Raw genomic sequence first — 17,146 nt, 5'->3', positions numbered from 1 at the left:
TGATTCATAGGAAATTCTTTTCTTTTTAATATAAAAATAATAATAATACGTCAATATGTATATTATAGTGCGAAGTTCATAATGGAATAAAAGGAAAGCTAATTAAAGATTCGCATAAAGCATGTCAGCCACTAAATCTAAAACAGTTGACCCAACTATATCATTCATCGCTGGTGCTGTAGCTGGTGGGGTAGAAGCTTCCATCACTTATCCTTTTGAATTCGCAAAGACAAGATTACAATTGTTAGATCGTTCTGCTAAAACATCTAGAAATCCTTTGGTTTTGATATATAAAACTGCAAGATACCAAGGGATTAGTCATATGTATGTAGGTTGTCCCGCTTTTATTGTTGGAAATACTGCAAAGGCGGGTATTAGATTCTTAGGGTTTGATACAATTAAAAATCTTTTGAAAGATAAAAAAACTGGTGAATTAACAACGGCAAGAGGAATATTGGCAGGGTTTTGTGCTGGTGTCTTGGAGAGTGTTACAGCAGTGACTCCATTTGAAGGTATTAAAACTGTTTTAATTGATGATAAAAGAGCCGCGGTACCAAAATATAGTGGTAATGGTCGTGGTATAAGAAATTATTTAGATGTTTGTAAAGATCAAGGTTTCAAAGGTTTATACAGAGGTGTATTACCTGTTACAATTAGACAAGCTGCAAATTCTGCAGTACGTTTAGGTTGTTATAATAAAATTAAAACTTTGGTTCAAAAATTAACTCATACTCCTTTAGATAAACCGTTAACTTCAGCTATGACCTTCTTAGTAGGTGCTTTTAGTGGATTAGTCACTGTATATACAACGATGCCTATTGATACAGTGAAGACAAGAATTCAAAGTTTGGATTCAACAAAATATAAATCTACTTTGGATTGTTTTGTGCGAGTTTATAAAGATGAAGGATTAAGGACTTTTTGGAAAGGTGCCACTCCAAGATTAGGTAGATTATTATTAAGCGGTGGTATTGTTTTCACAATATATGAAAAAGTAATGTTTATATTAGCTTGAGAATTTATTAAAAGAAAAAAAAACGTTTTGAGCATTATTCGCCCAATTGATAGATATATGTATATTTATATATAATTTCCTATTTATATATATGATTTTCAATATTCATATATATGACTTTTAATAATATTATAAAATTAATAATTTGGACAATAATATTGTCTTTTACATACTAATTACTAAAAAGGAAAAAAATTAAGGATGAACGATGATCAATATATTATTATTATATTATTATTATTATTATATATTATTATTATTATAACATGCAAATGTTTATTTAATTTTTTAATATTCATTAATTAAAAATTTCTAAAATATTAGTAGTACAAGAAATTTTTTTTTCTAGTGAGAAAAAAAAAATTACAAAAAAAATAAAAAATCTTGGCATTTCTCAAAAAAGACTGGATATTATTGAGGTAATGAACTTTTTGAAGATGGCACAGAACCCGAAGGTTGATTATTACCACCAGAAATGTTTTCTCCCGGTGTTACAATTGAGAATTGATGAGTTTGACCTGCCACAGGTGGTAATTTTGGATTGATGGCGGTAGTCATAACAATATCATTCTTAATAGGAGTTAAAGTGTTAGAAACATTTGTGGGAGGTTCATTTGATTTTGAACTTGATTGATTAAGTTCGCTTTTCTTTTTGGTAGCTTAATCGATATTAGCAAAACTCTTCCAGGTATATTATCAATTACATAACAAGGTGGCATTTCATTTGGTGGCAATTCTGGTCTCGCAACATATTCAGTAGTAGTCTTTATATTGAACGATTCTGTAGATGGACCCATATTAATACCACCAGGTAAAATAGTTGATGGAATGGGGGTACGGAATGTTTTTGGAATATCAGATATATCTGGTAAAATCAATTCAGATGCAAGCTGACCACTGATTGTCGTTGTAGTTGCGTTCAAACCAGAATTGGAATTATTCGGATTCACGCTACTAGAGGCTAATGCTGCGCCACGTCTATTGGAACGACCTTGTCTTCTTTTCCTTCTTGTATCCCTATCTTTATCTTTATCTAGTCTTTCTAATTCTGGTGTAGAAATATACAATAAATTGGGTGTATAATGTTTGGAATCTGATGGTACTCTATAAACGTTGTCCAATGTTATTGCAGGGAGCATTCTACTCTTAATATCATCATCTTCAATAGGGGATCCATCAAACTTATATCCAATCATTGCCAAATATTTGTGATACATATGAACTTGCTCTCGGATGGTATGAGCTACCGCTGTTACAAATTCACCAGGTAATGATAATTCTCGACACATACATTCAGCAAATTCTTCAGGGTTATTATCAGGGTTCGAAATATCCCATTCTATTTGATCAATTAGTTGATTTTGACCCATGACAATATCAAATTTAATCTTGACCCTTAAATCGTCACCTCCAATTCTATTTTTCCTAGAATAAATATAAGGATCCGATTGAAAATCTTGAATTTGCTCTTTCATGGATTGAATAATTGGCTCACTAATTTGGCTCCTCATTTCTTCTGTATATTTATAATCCTTTAACATATCTTCTACAAATTCATCAACTTTTACTATACTTTCATTTCTATTCCACAACAAAGTATCTCTCAAATAAAATTTATCACGCTCATAATCAAATTCTAATCTGATCGGGACTAAATCTTCTGATTTTTCATTCATTGCTTGGTTATAAATCTTTCTTTTATCCATAAAAATACCTGACCGTGAATCTTCAGAAATACCAGAAACTATCTTAGTTACTGTATTGGTAGTACCATTCCCATAACCAGAATAACCGTTACCCCAGATAGAAGCTGATGGAATTTTATTATTAGTATTAGTTATCGATTTTAATCGCGTTTCTTTTAATTCTTGATAATATTTCAGAGTATGCCACATTTTACCAAGATATTCCTTATTACTAAATCCATATATACTAAATGGCTCATAGCCATTCACTGCTTTGGATCTTTCAAGTTTATTTAGTTTATCTCTTGTAATGAATTGTTCATACAGCAATAAATCCGTTGATGGATCATCTACTTGATCTGACCAGTAAGTTTGATATGGTAATTTTTCTTGCGGTGGGTCATATTTAATTTTTTGAACTTCAGGTAATTCTAATGATGGAATACCCATTAACATACCCTTTTCCTTCAATATCTCTAAATCAGGTATTGGCCCATTCATAGGAATAGTTGGATGCATAGATAAAGGTGTATTACCAGATGAAATACTCATGTTTGGATTGGGTACAGATGCATTCGACATTATACCAGGCTTTAAAATCTGTGGATTCTGAACGCTTAAATTAGGCATTGATTTTTGAACTTTAGGAGTACTTATTTTTGACTTTTTCTTTGGTTTCAGTTGTGTTTGCGATAATTGACGTTGTAAACGTTGTTGAGATTGTTGTGGAAGCTGTTGTGGAAGATGTTGCACAGGTTGTTGCGGAGGTTGTTGAGGGAGTTGTTGTTGCTGCTGCTGCATTTGCATTTGTTGCATTTGCTGAGCTTGTTGATGCTGTAGTTGTATTTGCGCCTGTAGCTGCTGAGGAGTCAATTGATTTTGCATTTGAGCTTGATTTTTTTGCTGTTGAGCAAAACCGTTTCTCTTTTGATTTTTTAGTCCTTGAATTTGAATTGGTTGCGGTACAGGTTGCTGTTGAGCTTGTTGTGGGAATATACCTTGATTAGAGTTCGATGTTTGACTCGGTATTTGTTGCTGCTGTTGTGGATGTTGTTGGTCAATTGGCTGTTGAGATGGTGTTTGTTGTTGCTGGTTTAACTGCTGTTGCTGCTGCTGAAATTGATTTTGCAATTGATTTTGCAATTGATGCTGCTGTGTTTGAAGTTGTTGTTGCATTTGCTGTTGTAGTTGTTGCTGCGCTAAAGTAATAGCAGCCACTACCGATGGATTATTTCTTTCAATTGCTTCACGTTTTAAAGAATTCAAAACCTGTTGTTGAATAGGTAGTGGAAATTGTGTGATCTGAGGTGGCAAATTGATCTGTTGGTTCGTGTTCAAGGAAGGATTAGTTTGGTTTGAATTTGCAGGTTGGCTCTGAGTGGGATTTGAATTTGGAGTAAGATTCTGATTTATATTTGGTTGTTGGTTTTGCATTTGTTGAGAAGGTTGAATTGGTTGCTGAACAGATTGAGGTTGTTTTTGCCTTGGCTTTTGTTTTTGAGCTTGACCTGCCCTACTATTTTGAGATTGGTTTAATTGAATAGTACTTTGCATTGTTCTTGGACTCCTAGATGTATTTCTCATGCTTTTACTAGATTGTTGCTTTGCTTGAATTTGCAACTGCTGTTGTTGTGATCTCATGTCTGGTGTTTGTTTAAGAGGTTGTTGAGGGATCTGTGGAGAGGATTGCATTGAACGTTGTTGTTGGTGTTGTTGTTGTTGCTGAGGACGTTGCTGTTGTTGCGGCGGTTGATTTTGGGGCTGTGGTTGTATTTGTTGTGGTTGGCCCCGATTCTGTGTCTGCATTTGTTGCATCTGACCTTGAAGTTGAGCTTGCATTTGCTGTGATTGGCCTTGCTGATTTTGACCCTGTGGCCCATTTTGTTGCTGCTGCTGCTGCTGCTGCTGTTGGATTCGAGCCATTAATAGCAGCTTATGCCTTTGTTGAATCATCTGTAATTGACTGGGACTTAAATTTTGTAAAATATGTTTAGGAATTTGGTTAATATTAAATGAAGGTGTTCCAATATTTGTAAATGGATTTTGTTGGCCCGGCCCAGGAGCTGACGTGTTACGCATTTGATTGTTGTTGCTGGCTTCATTCATATTTCCGTTATTCATTGCATTATTTTGGTTGTTACTACCATTTGCATTAGTGTTATTATTATTAGAATTACCATTATTATTTGATATAGGAACTGTAGGGTTATCCATTTCTTTAAATATTTCTTTGAGATGAGTATTTTATTTTTCAAATTTAGAAAAAAAGCGTGTAATTAGTAATGCAGATTACGTTTTGATTTATTTCTTTTTAGCTTTTAATTTTTTTCTAGGAACAGAGCACACAGATTTTAAGATATAATAAATCGTGTAATGATCTGACTTAAATCTTCAATTACCGATTATTTTTCTAAATGTCGTCCTTCAGTTGTTTATTAACCTATGTTTTTTTTAGCTTACTCGTCTTTTATTTTCGTGGAAATATAATCTTCAGGTTTCCGAAATTAAAGGACAGAAAAAAAATGAGCGTGCAAGCGTTAATTTTAGTTGGGTTAAAAATAAGTTACTAATAAATCGAGAAAAAGAAGCTTAATATAAGATTTAATCTTTATAAAAAAATATAAAAATCAGAAGAATAGATATTAGTCTGTTCAATTTGGTTCAAGGGACACATAATTTTTTAGGGACAAAAAGGAAATACCATTGACAATGATCATTTCCATATATGTTACTGATCGTAGTAACAGTTTGATATTTCAATACTTACCTGATGCAAATTCTCCTACATTTAACGAGTTCTGGACTAAAATACAATATGCTTGTCCTGAAATAATAAATACTGAGGATACTTTAATTGATGACAGTCAGAATGGTGATAATAACGATAACAATACTAATGAGAATGGTGAGGAATATGCCAAATACATTCAAGATTATAATGAGATAGGCCATAGTAATTTCAATATCCATGAAACAATTGGTAAAGATTTAGAAGTTTATAAATATTATTCAAAAGAGAATTCGATATATTATTGGTGCTTGTGCTCTCAAGATATTTATAAAGGACCTCTAGAACCATTTGTCTTATTAAATCGATTAGATATGACACTGTTAGAATATTTTGACAAAAATGACTTAAGCATAAAGAAATTGATAAACAATTCTGATAGATTGAGTTTAATATTTTATAGTTTTATCAATGGTGGCGAAGTTAATGTTGGGAAATTATTTATGAATAATATTAGGGATAATGTGCCAGTGAAGAAAGACTTGTCAAAAGTCATCACTTCAACGGCACACACTATCCAACGTTCAATTCAGAATGTTCAAACAGGTGGTGGAAGTACTAGAAGTATAACGAGCAATTTACTAAGTGGATCTAATAATACCAGCAATGTAAGTATCAGCGGTAACGGCATGGGTAATAACAGTTCAAGCGGGTTTGGTAATAGTGGAACAATAAATAATAAAGTTGTTCCTTGGAGAAGTGGTAATGTCAAATATACGAATAACGAAATATATATAGATGTGATAGAAGAAATCCATGTTGTTTATCAAAGAAGAAACTCTAAAAGATATCATAAAATTAACCAATTCAATAGAAATGACAACAGTCCGATGAAATTAATTCGAGCAGATATTATTGGTGAATTAAATGTCCGTAGTTACCTAAGTGATAATCCGATGGTGGAAGTTACTTTAGTTGACCGGAATTATTCAGATCAGAAAACTGGGTGGTCTGAAAACGATCTATTTAAACAACTCAATTTAGGCCTACCCATGTTTCATGATTGTGTAGAGATTGATTATGAAAAGGGAATTAATCAAGATTTCCGTCATATCAAATTCATTCCACCAGATGGTAAATTCAGTCTGATGAAATATAATATTGATTTGGATAATAGTATTTCCACCACAAGACAGATGGGACTAATAAGTGTTGAGTTTCAAGACGGTCTTGGTCCCAAAAAGGATGAGTTTGAAGTTATTGTAAACATCCAAAATAGCACATCTTTAACTCATATTAAAGATTTGAAAGTTGAATTGTACTTTAGAGAAGAAAAACCACTTAAAAGCAATTCCTTAATAGGTATAACAGATGATATACCCGAAGGTTCTCGTAAGATTTCCCAAGTTGAAGATAGCAAGGATAATGCTTATCAAACAGGAAGCAACGATGAAGCAGAGAAAGAAGAAGAAGAAGAAGAAGAAGACGAAGAAGAAGAAGAAGAAGAACGAGTACGAGTCCTAAGAAACACACATGGGCGGTTTGATACTCAAACAGATGGTCTAAGCGGCTCATGGATTTTTGATCATGAAACTGCAGTTGGTAGTATGCCAGTGTTACGTGGTTGCACAGGCTCTACACAATTAAAACTTTCTGGTGCCAACATGACCTATGAGCATGGAGGTGTTTCTGCCAGTGGTATCCGTGTCAGTAGCATCGATGTGATAGGACTGGGCATAGCAAACAATACTAAGGTCTTTAAAGGGGTCAAATATGAAACAGTATCATCTAATTATGAATTACGAGTATAAACTATCTTAATATACAGTATCCCCTAACTTATACTTATGAAATCCTATCAAAACCCTAAAACAACCCTATATAATCCACAAACATGACCCAGGGTTCCATTCAGCGGTTATCCCGGAGTTTTTGTTATCCCCGAACCCCGCATTTCGTCATTCACGATTATTCTTTTTTTTTATAAATTACTAGCGCGTTGTTGGGGAAATCAATGTTACTTCGAAACATTCTTTTTTCCTATACTGTATAGGTTACAGTGAATTTAGGGGTGCTAGGGTTTAGGACTATTATGGGATATGTCATGAACACTTGGGGATAAAGAAGAAAATCCATTGGAGTAGAATATTAATTAATGCTTAGATGGGTTTCCTTCAATATACTTTGATTTAAACAAATGAAATGTATAAATAGCGTATATATATATTGATATTATAAACTCTCTTAATCTTTTTTTTGATCGTCTGATTGATTGAATAACTTTAGTGTTTGCAATTAGTAAATATATCATTGTGCTATTTTACAGCATTAAAGTTATAACAATAGTGAAAAAAAAATGGTAAACGATAAAAAACTATTATTCAAAGATCGTGTTGTAGTGATCACTGGTGGTGGTGGTGGTCTAGGTAAAGTCTATGCAATTGAATTTGCCAAGAGGGGTGCTAAAGTTGTTGTCAATGATTTAGGTGGATCTGTAGAAGGATCCGGTAAAAAATCTGCATCTCCAGCCGATGTTGTTGTTAAAGAGATTGTAGATAAGTATAGAGGAACTGCTGTTGCCAATTACAATTCAGTCACTACAGAAGGTAAAGAAATCATTCAAACTGCAATTAAAAATTATGGTAGAGTGGATATTTTGATTAATAATGCCGGTATTTTAAGAGATGTTTCGTTTGCAAGGATGAGCCCAGAACAATTTAATTCAGTCATTGATGTACATTTGAACGGTGCTTATCAATTAACAAAGGCTGCTTGGCCATATATGAGAGACCAACGGTATGGTAGAATCATTAACACTGCTTCTCCAGCTGGGCTATACGGTAATTATGGACAAGCTAATTATTCTGCAGCCAAATTAGGACTTGTAGGATTGGGTGAAACTTTGGCTAAAGAAGGTTATAAGTACAACATTACTGTCAATTCAATTGCTCCATTAGCAAGATCAAGAATGACTGAAGGTGTCATTCCACCACATATCCTACAACAACTAGGACCAGAAAAGATTGCTCCTTTAGTCTTATATTTGACACATGAATCTACTAAAATAACCAACTCAATTTTTGAACTGGCTGCAGGGTATTTTGGTCAGATTAGATGGGAAAGATCATCAGGCCAAATATTCAACCCTAACTCAGAGACTTTCACCCCAGAAGCAGTCTTACACAGATGGAGTAGTGTGGTAGATTTTAAGCATGACAAACCTTTTAAAGGTGTTGAACATCCAAATCAATTAGCAGATTATAATAAATTAATTACAGCAGCAAAGCAATTACCAGATTCGAACCCACAAGGCCCTGTAAATATTAATTCACTAAAGGGCAAAATTGTAATTGTTACAGGTGCTGGCAGCGGTCTTGGTAGATCTCATGCCTTGTGGTTTGCAAGATACGGCTCTAAAGTGGTTGTTAATGATTTGAGTGATCCACAATGTGTAGTCGACGAAATCAATTCATTGTATGGTAAAGGTGAAATTGTAGCAATCAAAGATATTCATAATGTTGTTACGGAATCTAAAGAGATTATTGAAACTGCCTTACAAAAATTTGGCCGTGTAGATGTCTTAGTTAATAATGCAGGTATTTTAAGAGACAGAAGTTTCTTAAAAATGTCCGATGCTGAATGGGACATGGTATTGAAAGTCCATTTGTATTCAACTTTCAACATGTGTAAAGCTGTTTGGCCTGTATTTTTAAAACAACATTCAGGTTTCATTTTAAATACTACTTCTACCTCGGGTATTTATGGTAATTTTGGTCAAGCAAATTATGCGGCTGCTAAGGCTGCAATCTTGGGGTTTTCAAGAACTTTAGCCATTGAAGGTTTAAAGAAAAATATTATTGTTAATGCCATTGCTCCACATGCAGAAACTGCTATGACAAAAACAATTTTCTCTGAAAAGGAATTGGCAAACCATTTTGATCCTTCTCAAGTGTCTCCATTTGTTGTATTATTATGCTCTAAAGAATTACAAAAAAAACAGGAGTCTGGAAAGTTAGTCACAGGCCAATTATTTGAAGTTGGTGGAGGGTGGTGTGGTCAAACAAGATGGCAAAGAAGTCCTGGATTTGTAAGTCTGAGTGAACAAATTACCCCAGAAATTATCAGAGACAATTTTTCTAAAATTACGGATTTCCCAGCACCTACAAGTACTCATCCAAATTCTACACAAGAATCTTCAATGTCAATTTTACAATCTGTACAAAATGCACAATATAAAGCCAATTCTGATTTAATTTTTGATTATAATTATAAAGATTGTATTTTATACAACTTGGGAATAGGCTGTGATACCTCTCAAATGAAATATGTCTATGAAAATGATCCTGAATTTCAAGTTCTACCAACATTTGGTGTAGTTCCTTCATTGAACTCATCAGGGCAGTTAGGCTTGGATAAATTAGTGGATAACTTTAATTATTCAATGCTATTACATGGTGAACAATATCTACATTTATTCCAATCACCAATGAAAACTTCAGCTAGATTGAGAACTGTAGCCAAGCCAGTTCAAGTGATTGAAAAAGCACATAAGGCTGCAATTGTTGTTGGAGGATTTAAAACATACGATGTAGATACGAACGAATTAGTGGCATATAATGAAGGAACATACTTTATCAGAGGTGCTTCTGTTCCTGAGGGAAAGGTAATTCCAGGTACCAATAGACCATCGTTTGCAATCCAACAGTTCGTTGCTCCTGTGGATAAAAGCCCAGATTATGAATTTGAAGTCGTCACTGATGAAAACCAAGCTCTAATATACCGTCTATCTGGAGATTTTAATCCATTACATATAGACTCAAAATTAGCCAAGGCTGTTAAATTCCCGAAACCAATTTTACATGGCCTATGTACGTTGGGTATATCATGTAAGGTTTTACTGGAGAAGTTTGGTGCTTTTTCTGAATTAAAAGTAAGATTTACTAATGTTGTTTTCCCAGGTGATAAGTTAAAAGTTAGAGCATGGAAAGTGAGAAGTAGAATTGTTATTTTCCAAACAATTGATGTTAGCCGTGGTGGAATTGTGGTACTAGATAACGCTGCAATAAAACTTTCAGAGCCAGAATCAAAATTATAAGTTGACTCTCATCTTATTACTTTGAAACGGTTTTGTATACTCTCTTTTTAGCTATCGGTGTTTATTATTAAGCTTTTCGTTTATTTGTCCTACTATTTTAAATACATATTTATATTCTTAACAAATTGAAATTAATGAAATAAAAGATGGGTTTACTATTTAAAATGATTATATATTACAACTATTAAATATTAGTATTTAAAAGGAAGCCAAGTTATGGATATATGGAGATCCAGAATTTTATTTTTTCTATTTGTCCAGATATTTTATCAGTGCATCTGAACTCCAATTGATTTAGACCTTCATGTAATCTTAATTCGAATTTCTCAGGGCCTAGCAACGATTCATTTTGATCCTTAGACAAATCAATTGAATTTTCTTTATTATGTGTGTCGTGATTTATTTGATTTTGCTGCTGCTGACGTTTTTGCATTATTGCTTGTTTATCAGACTTTACAATTTCATTATTCATAATTAATACAGTTTCAAATGATGTGTTATTGTTCTCATTCAACGTAGATTCCAGAGTTAAGAATGATTGGATTGGTTCTAAAGAGAATGAAAATGCGTTTTCATTCTGGTTTAACTCTTTACCTATGAATTTATACTCTACCCAATTTTGATTGCACGATGGTCTTGAACCTGACATAGGTTTAGTTGCAACGTTATATAAATGTTTTGATGAAAATATTGAGACCTGCCTTATAAATGTGAATTGTTTCTTGTCTAACAGATATTGACTTACTGCGGAATCTTTAGTAACAGCCTTAACAATATTATATTTCATTATTTTTAATGATTCGTCTTCTAATTCTGGTGATAATTTACGTCTCTTAACTTCATTAGTATCGACATTAGCCACAAGTGCATCGACGTTTGTCGTTGTACTTGGTATTACGTTACCACTTAATAAATAATCTTCAGTTAATAATGATCTATTATAACCATTTCCAAGCCCTTCTATGTTATCAAAATCGAAGTCATGATCATCATCTGGTAATAATGGTCCCGCTAGAGGTTTGGTGTTACCACCATTTGCCAAATATTGCTCAAATTCTACTTTATCATATTCTAGTTTTAGCTCACCTCTTTCGCTCGCATCAATTAATTCAGCAAAGAACTTTTTATCGATTAAATGGTTGAAATAATTCAATAATTTGCTTGCATCTTGATAAATAAGGGAATCTGAACTATTAAATACAAGGGCATTTTGAAATAGAAGCTGCATGTCAATTAGAAAATCATATATTTTTGTATAAATGCCATATTCTAAGTTATTCTTTATGGTATCTAATGCTAGTGGCTTCTGTATTATCTCATAGTATTCTGGTAGATCTTCTTTAGATACCAATTCTTGAAATGGTTCACTAATGTGAAGTTTATCATCTAGATTCGAAATTTTGTTGCCCAATTCCATTTCTACTCCTTTGTCGGTTACCTTGTATACCTTGTCCAAATAGTTTAATAATTTAACCCTTATTGGATCGGAGATTAAATAATTCTTTGTAATATTCTTAGCTCTTAAAATTTCACATTTAATATAATTAACAATCTGCATAGAATTTTTAACAATTAAAGTATCTGTTTCATTATATGCTCTACAATTCTTAGTCAATAATTCGACATCCAACAGAAAAGTTCTAGGACCATTGTTGAATTCATAATCTCTTGATTTGATTTCATTAATTGAAATTGGCTGTTGAATTTTATAATAATATTGGGGGTGAAACTTTCTACTGGGTAATTTAATAAAATCTTTAAATAAGAGTTTGTATTTCTCGATTAGCTCATCTAAAATGAAATTAATGAAAAGGTTGAATCTTGGAATTTTCCATTCCTCGGTGAATAGCTCAGACCTTGGATCTAATGGAGTCTCATAATCAACAGTAGGTGTATCTTCCTCTATCTTTGGATGCTTCCCAGGGGGATACTTCACTACGCTAGGAGAGGCTGCTGATTCAGTTGCATCTGCATTACCTCCAGCATTGTTGTCATGATTAATTCCCGAATCTTTCTCATTTTCTTCTTCTTTGGAAACTCTTTTTCTTCTTGGAGGCATTGTACGAACTATATTTCTTATGGTTTATAAATGTGGAAAAAATTCAGACTGTGTAGCCAATTTTATTGTCCTTAAAATTTAATATAACTTAACTATTGTCAAATTTTAATCAATTAAGAATCTTTTGGCTGGTTATTTCTTTATTTCAAATTTTAGTTTTTCTTAAGAACGCGAATTTAAAATTATGCCGAAAGTTTGATTTTGAAAGTTTGATTTTGCCTGCAAGAATCGAATAGAGTAGTGGAAAATTTTAGAAGCGATGAGTTATGCAAAAAGCATGAGAATTGAAAGCTATGTTAATGAATGCAGCCGTTTTATTAGGTTTACATTTACACAATTTTACAAAAGATTATATATACTTCAAGACTTAATTGCATAAACAATTAAAATTATTAAAGTAGATTGAAACAATTCTATTTTTTCATAGCAGTTTGAAATGTCACACGTAGAAAAAAGAATATTTGTAGGAAATTTAAAGCATAATGTGGAGGGGGTATTAAATGATTTGTATGAAAGGTTTAGCAAATTTGGTAGATGTTTAGATCCTGAATTTGACAATAAGGGTAGCTTTGCTTATTTGAGTATGGAGTTTCCAGATGAGAACTCATTTTTAAAATTAAAAAACAGTTTTCATAATGTTAAATTTAAAGAAAATTTATTAAAAATAGATACTGCAAAACCAGATTGGAAAGAAAGTTGGTCCAAACAGCATGATCAAGACTTAAAGATTAATATGATTAAAGAACGTTTACAAAAGGAAAAAGAATGGAAATTTCACAAGAAATTAGAAAACATCTCTATGAGTTGGAAAGATCATCGTGATGTCATGAATGGAAGAATAAGAAAAACGCCAAGACAAAAATCACAATTACGTAATATTACTTTCAGAATTGATGTGAATGGTAGTTTGAAAGTTTACAAATGTTATAAAATAAAATTGTGGGGGTATGAAAAAAATAAAGATTTAAGAGACTTAGTTTATACATTTATTGATAAGAAATGGCGTAATGGTTCCAATCATATTGTTGATAGATTGGACTACAGTAGAGCAACTCATAGTATACATTTGAGAAGTGGCAAAGACCGCATCACCATTTCAGCTACAAGTCATCCAACTGATAGTAAAACAGAAGACGCAGACAATAATATTGAAGAAGGTGATAATATAGAAGAAGAAGTATTGAAAGTAGAAAAACAGAAGAATACAGATGTTCTAAATCAAGTGCTTCAAGGATTTAATTTTGATAAGCCTATGGATATGGAGGACGAAGCTATAAATGAAGAGTACGGTGCTTCAGATTATGAACTCGAACACCAGTTTGGTGATAGCGATAGTGATAGAGAAGTTTCCAACAAAAATTTGAACAAATCATTAGACAAACCAAAAGAAAAAAAGAACGGTGAAACCAGTTATAATAATTATGAAGATAAAACCTCTCGTCATAAGAAAAACACTGAAGAGGATTCTTATGAAGGTGAAGACGAAGATAAAGAGTTTATACCTACATTTGGTAACAAACAAGCCGACACACAGGCTCCAGAAGTGGCTAGCGGTACAATTAGTAATGTTAATACATTAAGAACATTATTTAATCCTCAAGATGAGTCAAAGTCATCTTCATTTAAATTGATTGAAGAATCAGATGATGATATTGACAAAAATAAAAATATTAATAATGATGATGACTTTGATGCCTCCAACAAAAACGCCCAATCCATTAATGACAAGAATTTATCTAATCAATATCATACCTTGAAGTATCGATTATTCTTCCCACATTTAGACTCACCTTTTTTAACTGGTCAAACACAATTAGTTAAAGTAAAAGATTCCAGTAAAGATAACTTACTGGATAATTGGGAAGAAGAATTTAGAGAAAATAGAATTTTGTGGTTAAAGGAGATGAAGCGTAAAAGAAGAGATGCAGTACGACAATTAGCTAAAAAGAGGTCGAAAAATATCACAAGTGCATTATTATAGATTGTAAAATTCTTTTTTTTTTAGAGACATGAAGTATGTATATAAGCATAGCAGATTTTAAGGGTATAATCATTACATTTTCAAAGGCATTTCTATATATTAATATAGTTTCTATAATTAATTATTTTTCCTTTTAATATTAAATTCTGTAGTTTACGGTATAAGAAAATTACGAATTGTAAAATATTAAAAACAGATCATTAGCGTGAAAGTTATCGATATATATTATATGAAAGTTATTTGATTAAAAGTCATTATGAACTGGACCGAATTTAACAGCCATTTCAACTGCTGCAGCACCCCAATCCTCACCATGGTTGTGCATAGATTTTGCTTCATCAATACCAGCTCTAGCTAATGCTTGTTCTTCGGTTAGGCAAGTTAATAGTCCAAAGATAACAGGCAAATTGACTTGGTTTTGCAAAGCCATCAAAGCTTGAGTGGTTGAATCAGAAATATATTCGAAATGCATAGTGCTACCCTTTATTAGAACACCAATTGGGATAACAACATCCAAAGGTTCATTCAATTTTCTTTGTCTTTCTATAAATCTCTTAGATCCATAAGGTAACTCGTATGAGCCTGGTACAGTTTCAACAATAATATTTTCTTCTTTTACACCTAATGATTTCATTCTTTTGATAGCACCAGTAACTAAGGCATCAATAATTGATTTATTCCAACGGGCATGAATAATCCCCACTCTAATTTGACTACCATCATATTGCTTGTCTAATTGACCTAAACCTTTAACAGCCATTATGATAATTTGAAAATTATAATATTAATTTGGGAGATTTATAAGCTAGATATGAGAAGGCTAAGACTGATGTATTTGTCTTAGATTACTAAAATGAGCACCTGATGTACGATAGTTCTCAAACTATACATAGGAACGTATTTGGAAATCAATTCAACTATTGTATATCGATTTTTCAGTCCTTATATATACTATATGAAGACTCGTACCCAGATTTTGGTTTTTCACTATACACGTGTTTTCGGGTACGCCCTTCTACGACGTTCTCTCCGTTTCTTTCCTTAATTCTTACCTACAATTACTCGCGTAAAGTTAGTAAGAAAATCTGGGAAATCCGGAAAATGCTTATTAATAGCGGAAGCAACAAGCTTCATAACTCATGCTAACAAAACTATCAAACTGTACTGCTGAAAAATAATTATACACTCCATATTTACATACACTAAACTCCATCAATAAAATTCGTTTGTACTTTCCACAATCTGGTCTCTAGCGTATTGGGAACCACCCTTTGTATCCTTGGCTTCGGTGGAATCTTCCTCTACATCCCCTTGATCTTCTGGATCTCTTGGCACATGATTTAGCTGTACACTAGGAGCATATTTTGTATGTTCTAAGTTGGAGAAAATAGTCGTTAGGATCTTATCCAAGTATTCTGGTGTATTTACGTTAAACATATTTGATGGCCTAACATCCAATTTGTAATCTGGGCCATAATACTCGTAGTAATCATTGTATGGCAATTCTGAGTCCAAAATCACATTATTTAATAAACCAGTCTCAAAGCACCAAGTTCTGGCAACATTTCTCATTGTATAACCACCACCACCAACGACCATCATTGGAATATTAAAAGATTTGACAAAGTTGACACAATTTGCATGACCTTGCATCGAAAGGTTGAAGCACCCCAAACGATCTCCTGATAAAGAATCACCACCACATTGTAGCACAACTGCTGATGGTTGGTACCATTCCATAATTTTCGATATTACTGGTTCAAAAACTGATCTGTATGTTGCATCGTCAATCCCATCCCTTAATGGCACGTTAACAGCATAATTCTTACCGTTACCAACACCAGTATCTCTTAATTCACCAGTACCTGGGAAAAATTCACCATATTTATGAAATGAACATGTCATGACACGGTCGGTTGTGTAAAAAGCTTCTTCGACACCATCACCATGATGAACGTCGATATCTATGTATAAGACTCTTGGATGATATCTGAGTAATTCAATGATACCTAAAACAATATCATTTAAAAAACAAAACCCCGAGGCTTCCGATTTTTTAGCATGATGCAATCCCCCTGCATAATTGATTGCTACATCACATTTGCCTCTATTTAATCTTGCAGCACCTTCCATGGAACCCCCACCAGAAATACTACAATATTCATAGAGACCATCAAACACTGGACAATCATCACCGACATTGAATTTCACACTTTCTTTCTTAAACATATCCAAGTTATCAGGTGTAACACGAGATAAAAAATCAATATATTCATCTGTATGGAACTGACACATCTCTTGCTTCGTAGCAGGTTTTGCCCTATAAATCTCCATATTTTTGTAGAGACCATAATTCATAATTAACGAATGGGTCATTCTTATTCTGTGTGGTTTCATAGGATGGCCTGCACCGTATGCATAATTACCAACGTCTGCATCATAGAAGTATGCAACACGTTTCTTATCATTAGGCTTAACTGTAATAGGATCAAATGGCTTTGCTTCGAAGACCATTTTTTTTAGGCTATTATAGAAATTTTTCTTTATAGATGTATCCTGTGTGTATTCTAACGAATAATGGTT

The 17,146-nt window shown here is 33.0% G+C and overlaps 8 protein-coding genes across 8 annotated transcripts; 4 read left to right on the top strand and 4 right to left on the bottom strand.

The window, feature by feature from the left end:
• Positions 1-121: 121 nt before the first annotated feature.
• Positions 122-1,015, top strand: CTP1 (Ctp1p; the record flags this gene model as incomplete). The annotated part of the gene is made up of 1 exon (XM_004182194.1): positions 122-1,015. One exon carries the CDS (start codon positions 122-124, stop codon positions 1,013-1,015), a length of 894 nt encoding a protein of 297 aa, XP_004182242.1.
• Positions 1,016-1,596: 581 nt separating this feature from the next.
• On the bottom strand, positions 1,597-4,914 carry SNF5 (Snf5p; the record flags this gene model as incomplete). The annotated part of the gene is made up of 1 exon (XM_004182193.1): positions 1,597-4,914. One exon carries the CDS (start codon positions 4,912-4,914, stop codon positions 1,597-1,599), a length of 3,318 nt encoding a protein of 1,105 aa, XP_004182241.1.
• Positions 4,915-5,409: 495 nt separating this feature from the next.
• Positions 5,410-7,239, top strand: APM3 (Apm3p; the record flags this gene model as incomplete). Its single annotated transcript, XM_004182192.1, has 1 exon — positions 5,410-7,239. One exon carries the CDS (start codon positions 5,410-5,412, stop codon positions 7,237-7,239), a length of 1,830 nt encoding a protein of 609 aa, XP_004182240.1.
• A 545-nt stretch (positions 7,240-7,784) lies between these two features.
• On the top strand, positions 7,785-10,523 carry FOX2 (bifunctional hydroxyacyl-CoA dehydrogenase/enoyl-CoA hydratase FOX2; the record flags this gene model as incomplete). Its single annotated transcript, XM_004182191.1, has 1 exon — positions 7,785-10,523. The coding sequence occupies one exon, from the start codon at positions 7,785-7,787 to the stop codon at positions 10,521-10,523; it is 2,739 nt and encodes a 912-aa protein (XP_004182239.1).
• A 214-nt stretch (positions 10,524-10,737) lies between these two features.
• RSC4 (Rsc4p) lies at positions 10,738-12,582 on the bottom strand (the record flags this gene model as incomplete). The annotated part of the gene is made up of 1 exon (XM_004182190.1): positions 10,738-12,582. The coding sequence occupies one exon, from the start codon at positions 12,580-12,582 to the stop codon at positions 10,738-10,740; it is 1,845 nt and encodes a 614-aa protein (XP_004182238.1).
• A 436-nt stretch (positions 12,583-13,018) lies between these two features.
• Positions 13,019-14,563, top strand: NOP8 (Nop8p; the record flags this gene model as incomplete). Its single annotated transcript, XM_004182189.1, has 1 exon — positions 13,019-14,563. One exon carries the CDS (start codon positions 13,019-13,021, stop codon positions 14,561-14,563), a length of 1,545 nt encoding a protein of 514 aa, XP_004182237.1.
• Positions 14,564-14,807: 244 nt separating this feature from the next.
• RIB4 (lumazine synthase RIB4) lies at positions 14,808-15,323 on the bottom strand (the record flags this gene model as incomplete). Its single annotated transcript, XM_004182188.1, has 1 exon — positions 14,808-15,323. One exon carries the CDS (start codon positions 15,321-15,323, stop codon positions 14,808-14,810), a length of 516 nt encoding a protein of 171 aa, XP_004182236.1.
• Positions 15,324-15,775: 452 nt separating this feature from the next.
• Positions 15,776-17,077, bottom strand: RPD3 (histone deacetylase RPD3; the record flags this gene model as incomplete). Its single annotated transcript, XM_004182187.1, has 1 exon — positions 15,776-17,077. One exon carries the CDS (start codon positions 17,075-17,077, stop codon positions 15,776-15,778), a length of 1,302 nt encoding a protein of 433 aa, XP_004182235.1.
• Between the last annotated feature and the right edge of the window lie 69 nt (positions 17,078-17,146).

The sequence above is a fragment of the Henningerozyma blattae genome, chromosome 9 (genome assembly GCF_000315915.1).
Source record: "Henningerozyma blattae CBS 6284 chromosome 9, complete genome".
Taxonomy (NCBI): Eukaryota; Fungi; Ascomycota; class Saccharomycetes; order Saccharomycetales; family Saccharomycetaceae; genus Henningerozyma; species Henningerozyma blattae.
This window is presented reverse-complemented; position numbering and strand designations above follow the sequence as displayed.